At 48.6% G+C, this 13678-nt stretch overlaps 1 protein-coding gene across 5 annotated transcripts in view; it reads right to left on the bottom strand.

Annotated features, from left to right (window-relative positions):
* EDARADD (EDAR associated via death domain) overlaps positions 1-13678 on the bottom strand; it is a 134938-nt gene that overhangs the window by 79746 nt on the left and 41514 nt on the right. For 2 of the 5 annotated variants that reach the window (XM_063613457.1, XM_063613458.1), the window contains exon 2: positions 13383-13603. The exons of 1 other annotated variant lie outside the window; for it this stretch is intronic. In XM_063613457.1, the coding sequence (XP_063469527.1) occupies positions 13383-13485 (103 nt within the window). In that variant the 5' untranslated portion in view covers positions 13486-13603. Of the gene's footprint in view, positions 1-12229; positions 12584-13382; positions 13639-13678 lie in introns of those variants that run through there. 2 more of the 5 variants (XM_063613459.1, XM_055234439.2) reach the window with 2 other exon arrangements.

Raw genomic sequence — 13678 nt, 5'->3', positions numbered from 1 at the left:
AAATATCCAGAGTTACAAACTATGTAGGCATCATATTAATGACTCTCTTGCCTACTGAATTTGACACTACCTTCGGCAGGAATGATTCCATTCTGAATCTACTTCTTTCCTGATTTCCTATTCTGCTGCAACTCATTTTTCTTAATCTTCTGAATGTTGTTTATGTGGACTAATAAAGCAAAAAAACTTATAGTTTTTTTTATCAAAAATAATCTTGATTTCTCAGTATTTTGTTTCTGATACTTTATCACTTGATGCATTTAAGGAATTTAATGGGGAAATACGGAAAAAGGCACAGACCTCAGTCAGGACCTAATTAGTACAAATTAGAAAAGTTTCCCATCTCCAAAATGCTTTATAAGACATCTGCCAGAGAGCTGTCTCAATAAATAATCAAATCTTTTTGCGTGGGATCCTCTAGATTTGTGCAGTGCACAACCTGCAGTACCCTAAGTGGCAGTCGTGGGTCCAAGAGACCAAATCCTCACTAAGTACATATTGCAGACTAGGAATTAGGTCCTGGGAATGCCTTTGGGGATCCAAATAAGCACAGCAGGACAATTTGGCAAGATAATAATTTGTGTGTGTTCTTCCTAGGTGTTTCCCAGCTGAGAATGCATCTGAACTTTCCACAATTTCTTTGCCCTGCAGGTGTTGATAATGCCCAAAGAAGCTTCGAGAAGGCAACATCTCTTTGTTTTATGATAGCCTCCAGTCACTGAAGAGAAGTGGAGACGAATGGAGAGAGCCTTTGCCAGTGCCTCCCATGGAGCAGGGCACAGACATCTGCAGAGCACGAAGGTGGCAAGACTGCATCAGAGACAGCACAGAGCAGCCTAACCCCCGGGGACCGTGGCCCAGCCCCAGCAAAGAGACCTGTGCCCTATGTCCAGCACAGAAACAGAAGGCTGCTGGGTCTCAAGGGACTTCTCAGGCCAGGACCATAAGACAGCAATGCCTCCCTGATGCAGTACAAATTTGAGGTCCTTTTCTAGTTTTTCCCAGCACCACATGAACCCCTCAGATTCCTGTGCGGCCCTAATGAACAGAGCCCCAGTTCTGACTGAAGTGGAATTTCTTGCCAGTCCAGTGCAATACACTCAGATTTGGATTTAAATGGATAGAAAGAAAATGAAAAACAAATCGTGTTGCTAACGCCTCCCTGAGATGGCAGAACTCTTACTGCCCAAGCAACCAGTAATGATACAGAGCCCTTAGTGCTAAGGCAGTGGCAGTGCAGGACAACCAGGGGACACCCAGAACCAGCACTCGCAGCCGGGGGAGCTCCCAGAGAGAGAAGGGGTGGGAGAAGAGCCTGCAGAGGGCCTAAGGGCTGAGTCTGGAAGGATGAGTTGACATGGTGGTGAGGGAAAAGCATTCTAGGCAGAGGGAATAGCACAGCCGTGGAGAAGAGAGAGAACATGACACATCAATGTACAGTCACAGGACGGACCATGTATATGATGGTGGTCCCATAAAGATTAGACCACCATCTTGTCACCATACCTTTTCCATGTTGTGATATGTTTAGACACACAAACAGCACTGTGTTACAACTGCCTGCTGTATTCAGGGTAGTCCCATGCTGTGCAGGTGTGTAGCCCCGGAGCAATGGGCTGTACCATACAGCCCAGGAGTGTTGTAGGTTACACCATCTAGGTTTGTGTAAGTGAACTCTGTGACGCTCACACAACTATGAAACCATCTAGTGGTGCATGTCTCACAGTGTATCCCTGTTGTTAAGTGACATATGACGATGCTTCAGATGAGTCCTTACAACCAGACACACGTGCATTCGGTTTTCCAGTTTTTCCTTCCCATCCTTCTCATACGCTGGTTCCTAGCTGGGGAGGGGGTGGTAGAAGCCACCACAAAATAGCCCGAAGTCCCTTCTCCCTCCTCCTATCACAGCCTAGTCTCACATATTTCATCTTCACTAAAGTGTACCTGAAGGATATGGTTTAAAAATGCCATCCTGACAGGAGCGTGGCTTGTTAATAGGCATCAACACAGTGAAATTTCAGGTAAATGGGTTTGGAGTGCTGAGTCAGGGGTGGGGTGAGGCTGGGGGCTTTTAAATGCCCCTGACACCACCCTCTGCAAACAATGCCCCCCGTGTCCTGGACAAGTTAATACTGTTTCCTACAGGAAAATTAGAATGAGCAGAAAAAAAGAAAGAAAGAAGAAAACATAAAAGAAGAGGAAAATGCAGTAGATCGCTGGGAAAGGCAGAGCCACAAAAAAAGCATCATTGAGGACACACACAGGACAGTTAAAAGCAAGGAAGGACCGGTCCTCACTGGCACATCATGAAGAGCTAGCAGTCTGGCCTTGAACGAGTCTAGTGCTGTGGCCTTGGACAAGCCTAGAGGTGTGACCTTGGAGAAGTCACATAAGCTTTCTAAGCTTCGGGCTCTTCCTCTGCACCATGAGGAGTCCCGGGTTTCCGGATCCCACACTCAGCTTACTACCATTATTCTGGATTTGGGAACCACCTGGGTGGGTGAATTTCAACACCCCTCAGACTCTGACCGAGTTCTGTGAGATCCCGGGGCCTGTGTTGGAGGGTTATGAGGCCAACAAGATAGAGACAGAAGACAACACAGGCTTATAGGCACAAAGTCTCTTGCTTCGGTCTGACGTCTCAGAATAAATGGAACCTAAGAAGAGAAAGACACAGAGAATTTAAGTTTTTTTGTTATCTGAAGCACAACAATGAAGTGAGAGGGGAACTAGGAAAGGCACTACTTTTAGAACAGGTATTAGAGGCATTTTCAGGTCTTTTCTAAAAAAATTGATTAGTTAATTTTTTTTTTGAGATGGGGTCTCACTCTGTCGCCCAGGCTGGAGTGCAGTGGCATGATCTCGGCTCACTGCAACCTCCGCCTCCTGAGTTCAAGCGATTCTCCTGCCTCAGCCTCCTGAGTAGCTGGGATTACAGGTGCCAGCCACTACGCCCGATTCGTTTTTGCATTTTTAGTAGAGATGGGGTTTCCCCATGTTGGACCAGGCTGGTCTCAAACTCCTGACTTCAGATGATCCACCCACCTCAGCCTCCCAAAGTGCTGGGATTACAGATGTAAGCCACGGCGCCAGACATTTTTTTTTTTTGAGACGGCATCTCGCAGTGTCACGCAGATTGGAGTGCAGCGATGTGATCACCGCTTACTGCAGCCTCAACCTCCCAAGCACAAGCCATCCTCCCACCTCAGCCTCCCAAGTAGCTGGGACCAAGGCATGCGTCACCATGTCCATCTAATGTATGGGGGATTTTGTTTGTGTTTTTTTGTAGAGACAGGGTCTCGCCATATTGCCCAAGCTAGTCAGGTCTTTTATGATTTTCCTTCTTGTGGTTCTGGCTTTATCAGCCTTTGCCCTATATTAAGCTGTGGATTAAGTTCTTACATACGTGTTACTGCCAAATACGCTCATTGACCCAGGCCCACGGTGGCGCCCATGCACTGTATCTGATACTGCACCTTCTCCCCAGCCTTTGTTTTAGATCATGGCAGACTCCTTTTGTTCTCACAGGTCCAGATGTGAGTGTGTACCAGGGAAGTTATTCGGAGGAAAGCAGATCCTGGTTATTTGAGACTGATCCAGAAGTGGAAAGTTGCCCTAAGGTCTTTCTTAGGGCCTTGGAGTTGCATGTTTACAATACTATTAAGTGTTAAATCGAATCGTTTATCTAGAAGCTTTAAAATGTTTGTTTTTCCCAGCCCCCGCCTAACAGCAGGGTGAGCCTTCAGGCAAGGCTCTGATATCTGATGGGACATGGCACAGAGGAACAGAGGAGAAGCGGGGCCATGTGAGCCCGGTGGAGACAAAAACAGTGGTTCCGCCAGGGCCGGTGCGGGATCTGTCCTCTGCTCGTGGCTGCCGTCTTATGCCAGGCTGTGCTTTTCTGCCAAAGCTGCCTTGGCTCCCCCAGGTCGGTGACTCTGCACAAAGCTCAGATCACCTCAAATTAGCTGGTAACTGACTGATGGGGATATCTCTGCCGGCAGTGAGAATGAGGTTTAACTCCCTCAAGCATATTCTGGAAAGTTCCTCAAAAGGCATGAGAGAAACCTGGTGAACTGATGCATAAGGCCTGGCTCACAGAGGCTGCGGGTAAGAGCAGGCAGGACGGGCTGCACCCTCATTTTCTTTCTGTGGGTCCTAAATCCCTAACTTAAATCTCAGGAGGTGAACAGAGCACCTCTGCATCCCCTTCCTGATTTAAAAGTCCATGAGTAGTGAGTAGTAGTATCCATATGGGTCAAAGAGCACCTCCAAGCTGAAAGTTCACAATTAAACTCTCAAAGCTCTAGACTGGGCGCGGTGGCTCACGCCTGTAATCCCAGCACTTTGGGTGGCCGAGGCGGGCGGATCACGAGGTCAGGAAATCGAGACCATCCTGGCTAACATGGTGAAACCCTGTCTCTACTAAAAATACAAAAAATTAGCCGGGCGTGGTGGCGGGCACCTGTAATCCCAGCTACTCAGGAGGCTGAGGCAGGAGAATGGCGTGAGCCCGGGAGGCGGAGGTTGCAGTGAGCCGAGATCACGCGACTGCCCTCCAGCCTGGGTGACAGAGCGAGACTCTGTCTCAAAAAAAGAAAAAAAGAAAAGAAAAGAAAAAAGCTTTCAAAGCTCTCACTTTGAAAAGTTCAAAAAGGTGGCTCACACCTGTAATCCCAGCACTTTGGGAGACCAAGGCGGGTGGATCACTTGAAGTCAGGAGTTCGAGACCAGCCCGGCCAACATGGTGAAACCCCATCTCTACTGAAAACACAAAAATTTGCCAGGCGTGGTGGCACATGCCTGTAATCCCAGCTACTGGGGACGCTGAGGCAGGAGAATCGCTTGAACCCAGGAGGCGGAGATTTCGGTGAGCCAAGATCTCAACACTGCACTCCAGCCTGGGCAACAGAGCAAGACTCTGTCTCAAAAAAGAAAAGAAAAGAAAAGAAAAGTTTGAAAAGTTTAAAAGCTTCCTTACTGTCTGCTCTCCATGGCATGGCTTACACACAGTCTCAGCTAAGCCTTACAGTAACCCTGAGGAAGGCATTAGGCATCCCCTTTTTCACACAGTGAGTACCCAAGATCACAGGGTAAATGGTAAGTGGAAAAGCCAGAACTTGTATCTGGGACTTTCTGGCTTCCTAATCTGCCTGTTTTCCAGTAAAATCAGGTTCTACAAGTGCCTCATGGCCAGGTGGGGTGGCTGACATCTGTAGTCCCAGCACTTTGGGAAGCCAAGGTGGGAGGATTGCTTGAGTTCAGGATGTTTGAGAACAGCCTGGGCAACATAGTGAGACCTCATCTCTACTTATTTAAAGTAATAAAAAATAAAATAAAAATTTTGAAACAGGGTTTCACTATCTTACCCAGGCTGGAGTGCAGTGGCTTAATCACAGCTCACTGCGGCCTCCACCTCCTGGGCTCAAGCAATCCTCCCACCTCCTCCTGAGTAGCTAGGACTACAGACATGTGCTGTCACATATGGCTGATTTATTTTTATTTTTGTAGAGAAGTGGGTCTCACTATGTTACCCAGGCTGGTTTCAAACTCCTGAACCCATCTTGGCTTCCCAAAGTGCTGGGATTACAGGTGTAAGCCACCACGCCTGGCCAATAAAATAAAATTTAAAATAGAAGTGGGCTGGGCATGGTGGCTCACACCTGTAATCCCAGTATTTTGGGAGGCTGAGGCAGGCAGATCACCTGAGGTCAGGAGTTCGAGACCAGCCTGACCAATATGGGAAAACCCCGTCTCTATTAAAAATACAAAAATTAACTGGGCATGGTGATGGATGCCTGTAATCTCAGCTACTCGGGAAGCTGAGGCAGGAGAATCGCTTGAACCCAGGAGGTGGAGGTTGCAGTGAGCCGAGACAGCACCATTGCACTCCAGCCTGGGCAACAAGAGCGAAACTTGGTCTCAAAATAAAATAGAAGTGGTTCATGCACTGACCACCCGACAGACTCTCTTGAGAAGGTGAGCGTCTGTGTGTCCCATTTCCCCTTTTTATATGGGCACCAATCATATTGGTTTAGAGCCCACTCTGATGACTTCATTTTGACTTGGTTACCTCTGGAAAGACTCTGTTTCTGAAGAAAGTTACATTCTGAGGTACTAGGAATTCTGACTTCAACATATCTTTTTAGAGGGACACAATTCAACCCATAACAGTTCACACTCTGCCCCCTGCCCATCCTTTCCACATGCAGAATCTATTTGCCTCCTCCAGACATCCCCAAAAGCGTTAATAATTCCAGCATCCACTCTAAATCCTAAATCTCATCTACTTATCTTCAACTCAAAGACTGAAATCCCATCATCTACCAAATCAGAGCCTCTTCAGGAATGCTGGGAACCACGTACTGTATGCAAGAGCCTCTCCAGAAAGAATCCTCAGCACATTACCCGAAACAGACACTGGTGGGGTGGCCGAGGACTGCACTGCCACATTCTGACATCAGATAGTGGTGGATGCTTCCTAGAGACGGTTTCTCAAAGGAAGTTCAAACATCTCTAAAGATGTCCTTTCAGAGAAAACAAGGAAGTATGTCAGGACTTCCTGGCCTTCCCAAGCATCCTGAGCCAGAAAAGTGCAGTCACTGTGCTTTCTAGTGAAGAATTACAGGCAATTCTTTGCATGTGTGATTGCAGGATTAATTTCTTTCTCATTTGTTATTTGTGTGTTGTTTTGTATCATAGTTTTTTTGTTTTTTTTTTTTTGAGACAGTCTTGCTCTGTCGCCCAGGCTGGAGTGCAGCGGCGCAATCTCAGCTCACTGCAACCTCTGCCTCCTGGGTTCAATGATTCTCCCGCCTCAGCCACCCATATAGCTGAGATCACAGGTGCCCACCACCACTCCCGGCTAATTTTTGTATTTTTATTAGACATGGGGTTTTGCCATGTTGGCCAGCCTGGTTCTTGAACTCCTGACCTCAGGTGATCCACCTCCCTTGGCCTCCTAAAGTACTGGGATTACAGGCGTGAGCCACTGCGCCCGGCCCATAACTTTTCTTTTGACTGCTATTGTCATTATTGGATATAAAAAAGGCTTGGAGGTGGGGTGTGGTGGCTCACTCCTGTAATCCCAGCACTTTGGGAGGCCGAGGTGGGCAGATTGCTTGAGCTCAGGAGGTTGCTTGGGCAACATGGTGAGACCCCATCTCTACTAAAAATACAAAAAAAAAAAAAAAATAGCTGGGTGTGGTGGTACGAGCCTGTGGCCCCAGCTACTCAGGAGGCTGAGGTGGGAGGATTGCTTGAGCCCAGGAGATGGAAGTTGCAATGAGCCAAGATCGCATCACTGCACCCCAGCCCGAGTGCAGAGTGAGACAAAAAAACAAAAGGAAGTTTTTCTGGAGTCCTGAACCATATTCAGGATTCCAGAAGCTCTCGGAGCTGCAGGGGTGCTGCTGCATGGTGGTGCTGACACTGTTTCATCAAGCTTCCTCTGTCTTTTCAGCACCCCACCCTGACCTCAGCTACTCTGTCAACCTCAGACCCCACAGCAGGGGCTGAATAAGCTGGGAAAGGGGCAAGGATCACGGAAGTACATCTTTACAGCAACTTCTCTGGAGGGCAGGCGAGCATTAAGTGTGTCAGCCAGGCTACTGACAGGGGATCAAACTGAAGAGGGCTGGGGAGGAGGAGGGAAGACAGCAAACAAAGAGATGGAGCTCAGGGAAAATGCTCGGGTAGAGAGAAAGAAACTCAGAAAGCAGAGGCATTGTAAGAAAGGAAGAGAAATGAAGTGAGCATTGGGAAAACCCACACGGAGGAGAAAGACAGAGGGCAGAAGGAGCGGAAAAGGGAAAACCACAGATTGCCATCCCTCTCTTTGGTGTATCTGCAGAAAGAATTGGCTGGTCCAGCTTTTCACATATGAGTGCTCCAGGAAGTGGTTTATCCTTTAGTCCTGGGTACTGCCCCCAGTGCCACGGGAGGGTAGGTTGCCACCTTGGACTCATTGAAGCCCACAGGAGGGGCAGTGGGAGGTGAGGTGCCACCACTGGGGCTGTCCTGAGTTGGTGGCTCAGGGCCAGGGTTCCCCCAGGAAACAGCTCTGAGGTGTGGAGTCTCAGAACAAAGGGAGAATGTGCTCTTTTGCAGTGTTCTGTGGCCATCGGCACTTGCCTTACTGTAACAAAGCAAGGAATTGTGCCACCTTTGACCCAGACCTTCAAAGCCGGGTTGTTTGTTTCTGTCTTTAAAATCCATCTGTATGAACAATCATGAACAACCAGATTTTACACACATTTGACAGACAAATCTGGCTTATCCAGTGTGAGACTGTTTCTTAGTGGGAGAGACACAGGGTGATAGCTACACTGCAACCACAATCATTGTTTTCCTTCCATGTGACTGTGACAGTCTTGTGAATTTTCTCAATGTAAAAAGTCACTTAAAATTAACTCATGGCCAGGGCGTGGTGGCTCACGCCTGTAATCCCAGCACTTTGGGAAGCTGAGGCAGGCAGATCACTTGAGGTCAGGGGTTCCAGACCAGCCTGGCCAACATGGCGAAACCCCATCTCTACTAAAAAAGAAATACAAAAATTAGCCAGGTATGGTGGCGCACCCCTGTAATCCGAGCTACTTGGGAGGCTAAGGCAGGAGAATCGCTTGAACCCAGGAGGTGGAGGTTGCAGTGAGCCAAGATCACACCATTGCACTCCAGCCTGTGCAACAGAGACTCTATCTCAAAAAAATTAATAAACAAATAAATAATAAAAAAATAAAATTAACTCATACTATAATCATATACCTACTTTTGTTACATGCACGTGGATATACAAACATCTTACTTTAACTTTACAAAGAAAACTTAGTTAATACGGCTAACTCGATGAGTAAGTTCCTAAAATGCCAATATGGGAAGAGCTTTTTGTTCCCCCAACTCTTTAAAGGGCCTGTGGTTAAATTTTATGACCTTCCTTCATTCACTGAGGTGGTATTTGCCCAGGGCTTACTATGTGTGGAGTACTATGCTGAGGGTTAGGGAGAGCTATCACACAGACATGGCCTCTGTCCATGAGTTTATTGCCTACTGGAAATAGCCACAGTGGCCAAATAATCACAGCTAGAAATTGTGACAGGTGCCAGAAAGGAAAGGTACAGGGTTTGCTGAGCGTGTATAACATCGGGCTGGATCCGGGTGACCTATGAGCTGAAATCTGGAGGTTAAGTAGAAGGAAACGGGTGGGTGGAAGATGGGGTGAGGGCTGGAATGCAGGGGGCCTTCCAGGCCGCAGGAACAAAATTTGCAAAGGCCAGGAAGCACGAGGGTGCAAGAGGCTTCAAGGAAATGGAAGGAGGCAGCACGGCTGCGTGCAGAGAGCAGGGGTCAAGCTAGGCGTCAGGTGAGGCAGGTGATGGAATAGGTAGGGATTGATTGTACAGAGTGTGTAAGCCTCAAGGACTGAGGATCTGTCGGAAAGTGGTGGAAAGCCAGCACCAGATTCAAAGCCAGCACAGACAAATGGCAGAATGTGATTTGTTTTTAAAAGAGGACTCGCTGGGCACAGTGCTTCACGCCAGTAATCCCAGCACTCTGGGAGGCCGAGGTGGGTGGATCACTTGAGGTCAGAAGTTCGAGACCAGCCTAAAAGTACAAAAAATTAGCCAGGCGTGGTAGTGTGCACCTGTAATACCAGTTACTTGGGAAGCTGAGACAGGAGAATCTCTTGAACCCGGGAGGCGGAGGTTGCAGTGAGTGGGGATCATGCCACTGCACTCCAGCCTGAGTGACAGAGTGAGACTCCATCTTGAAAAATAATAATAATAATAATAAAAAAAAAAAGATGACCCTGGCAACCTTTTGCAGAATAGGTTACCAGAAGGCAAGAGTGGGTGTGAAAACCTAAGTTGGAATGGTGTGAAAACTCCAGGCGGGAGAAGAGTGTGGGAAATCAGGTGAGAGAGTATGGTCACTTGGTCTGGGGTAAAGTGAGCTCAAGATATGGGCACGATCTATGGTTTCATTACAGAAATAGGAGTAAGGGGGTGTCTCCTGTGGGTTGCAGAAACGAAACAATATGTTAGGAAGGGGAAATTGGGGTGTGTGTGTGCGCCTGTGTTTAAATGGAGGAGCGCTCATTTTACAGACAGACTAGAGTCCCAGAACGGGAATGGACATTTGGATCATCTTTCAGATGGTCGAGTATGTTCTTCAGCATCCTCTGCCAACTGGTGGGGAGCTCTCACACTTAGGAGGCCTCCTTTCTCTTTGTGGGAAGCCCAAATCCATCTCTCTCTAAAGAAGTTTTCACCGACAGGTTTGGGTTCTACCTCTTGAAGTCAAAGAGACAGATTCTTTCCACGTGATGCCCTCTTATCATCGTATCCTCTGTCCTCCCACTCCTCCACATGTTCTGGATTTCGAAATCCCTTTGTTCCACGTTGCCCATTTGTTCCATGTCGTGCACATCCATTTTGGCTGGGCTGCGCAGACTAAGAATACCATCTTGGGAAATCTGGAACCTGTAGCTTTTTATTTATTTATTTATTTATTTTGAGATAAAGGTTTTTGCTCTGTCACCCAGGCTGGAGTGCAGTGGCTTACTGCAGCCTCGACCTCCTGGACTCAAGCAATCCTCCTGCCTCAGCCTCCCGAGTAGCCACATTTGGCTAATTTTTCTATTTTTTGTAGAGTCAGGGTCTCACTATGTTGCCAAGGCTGATGATCTCAAACTCCTGGCCTGAAGCAATCCTCTTGCCTCAGCCTCCTAAAGTGCTGGCATTATAGGCCTCAGCCATTGCACCCAGCCACTGAGCTTTTTATACACTGTGGTCACTGCTGAGCTGTTTCCCAGCCCCCATCTTGCCTGGTACTGTCGATTTTGGAGGGCCTAAGTAGATTTTACATTTTATCTCCACGCAGTGTATCTCTCTCAAGATCTTTTTGAATCCCCCCACCCTCACTCCTGCAATCATCGTTTAATGAGATCTGAGACCACTGTTAGTAAAATCCAGCCTAAAACACCGCTTGGCACCTCGTCAATTCGGTTCTCAGAAAAGGAGGTGGATGCTAGGGTAGGAGTGGAGTGGGATGGGGCAGTAGGAGGGTTTCTCCCTTTGTTTCCCTTCTGTTTTTTCAAACAATAGGTATCGGGATGGGGAAGAATATCTAGACAATATGTTTATTTTCCGCATCCAATTGATAAAATGTTTACCAATCCCCACTTAAAAAAAAAGGTAGATCTTTCTTTGAAGTTTCCAAGAAACGCCCCCAAACCCAGCCATCACAATGCCAACTTAGTTGTTGGTGTAGTCTTCTGACCACCTGCAGACACGTTGTCTCCTTCTAACTGCTGAAGCCACAATTTAAGGATGGAACATTCAAACTCGGCCCCTGCCCAAGCTCAACAAATGAAATAGGAAACGCGTTGATCTAAACGGTTATATCAGGTTCTACGTAACTCTCTTCAGTGTTTCCAACCTCAACAAAACGAAGCAAAGCCCCAGTGTACTCTGAGGGATAGATCATTCATTCGTGTGTTCAAGAAACACCCACGGAGGTCACCGTCTAGGTTACAGGAGAGCGGAGAGACAGAACTCCAGGAAAGCGAGGTCTGGGACGGATTTTAGATTCACGTGAGAGAATAGAGAAAAATCTCCACTCCGACCTCGGGTACCAACACACAATATTTTAAAATAAAGACAGAACTAGAGGCCATTCTAATCACAGATGGGATCCCACAGGTGGGATCCGCCTCTCGATTCTGCGGATACTATTTGATGAAATAGCTCCGAGGGCCAATGTTTAGACAAACAAAACCATTTCATCAAAGTGCAATGGGAGAGAGGAAGAGGAGCAATGAGAAGGCATGTGAGCGGAGAGAAAGAAAAAGCTCGGGAGGGGAAAACGAAATCCACTCCCTTGCGCCCATTTCTGCCAGAGGTTTGCAGGACGTGTCTCAACCTGGCACTCCGAGTCCAGAACAAAAGCCACGGGGGCTGCGGCATGGGCAGGGGGAAGGCGCGCGGTGGGTGACGCGGGGCAGGGGCCCCGGCGAGCGCGGGAGGGGCGGTCAGCAGCCTCTCGCGGGGCTGGGCTGGGAGCCCCGTGCGACTCCGCGTCTGGCGCCTGGGTCGGGGGTGGTTCCCGGGCGTCCCTCGGGGGTCGCCAAGGCCCGGCCTCGATAGCCCTGCGGCTGCTGCGAGCGCCTCCCGAGCTCCCTCCCCGCGGTGCCAGCTCCAGGTGAGGGCGCGGCGCTGTGTCCCTTTACCTGCGCGCAGAGGGTCGTCCGGTGAAGCCATGGGGGCGGGTTAGGGGCAAACGAGCGTCCGAAAGGGGCTGGCAGGCCTCCGGGGCGCGGGAGGACCGTGGGACCACGGGGATGAAAAGTCCTGCGGTTCCGACGCGCCTGGTGCAAACCGTGGCTCTGCGCGCCCCTGCCCTCCTCCGCCTTCCCCTCCCTTCTTCTTCTCCTCCTTCGCTTCTTCCACGAGCTCACTTCCTGCTTTGGCAATTAGCAAAGCCCCTTCGCTGCGCGTCCCTCGGTACCTCCCTCCAGAGGAGCGGGGCGGGAGCCGGGGTGCCGCGACCCGGGGCTGGGACGCAAGGCGGGGCCACGAGTGTCCCGGGCGTCCCCAGGGCCCGGAGCGCGCGTCCTGCCCGCTGCCCACGTCCCCCTGGGCGGGTCCTAGCGGGGGGCTGACACGACTGCCGCCCCGGACAGACTGCGAGCGAAGGACTGGCCTTAAGAAACGGCTGCAGTCGTGGGTCGCTTTCCTGACTCCCTAATCAGGCCCTCAGCTGAGACACCAGGACTCCCCTTACACAGGCCTGGGCTGAGATGCCCGCCGGCGATCTGATATTTAGACAATTTCCTGATCTTTAAGCAGACTCTGCCGCTGCATGATGGCACACGCTGGTACTTTCTATTTTGATTTTTCTTTGGCATTAGTTACTACATGACCTCCAGGGTGAGTGCTGCAGAAAAGGAGTGAACAGAAGTCGCCCGATACACACTCACAGCTTCTCTAGAAAAAACAGCTTCGGGTTCTCTCAGAAAGGATGGCTTCGGATATTTAAATATTACATTTAAGTGGGATTTTATACCCATTACTTAAGTGAGAACACGTTGGAATTGGTTATGAAGAATACATTTAAGATTGCTACATTTTAACTAAAGCTATCATCCATCATAAGTCTATTATAGGAAGGCGACAGGCATTCTAAATTAAATAGGAATCTCTGAAGAGCTCTAAATAATCTTTCTCTGCCTTCGCACATAAGAACAGAAAGATAAAAGTCGGGTCGAAAAAGATAATAATAGTATTTAGTGTATAATATATCTGATAATTATCATAAATAAGCAACCTCTGGCTAAAAACTCAGCTCTGAGAAATCCAGGAAGACAGCAAATGCTTACACACCCTCTTGGTGACCAGGAGCTTTAGTGCCTCTCCCCATCTGTTTAGTCGTCCTGAGGCCCATGGCAATCTTGAGTTTGGCTTCTTCTTCTCTGGGGTTTGCCATGGAAGAAGCAAGAGATTCTGAGAAGATGCTCGCTGGTTGTCTGGCCAGAGTCAAACCTTCTAGATGAAAGCTCTCTGGGGAATTTGTAGGTGGGAGGATAAACTTCCTCTTGGTCTGCCTTCGGATAGGAAGGGAAATTTTTTTTAAGGGCATTTTATCTTAGAATCAATTTGAAGGTTTGGTTTGTGGTTCT

Source organism: Symphalangus syndactylus, chromosome 19 (assembly GCF_028878055.3).
Source record: "Symphalangus syndactylus isolate Jambi chromosome 19, NHGRI_mSymSyn1-v2.1_pri, whole genome shotgun sequence".
Lineage (NCBI taxonomy): Eukaryota > Metazoa > Chordata > Mammalia > Primates > Hylobatidae > Symphalangus > Symphalangus syndactylus.
The sequence above is the reverse complement of the archived record's forward strand: the minus strand, read 5'-3'. Positions and strand labels throughout refer to the sequence as shown.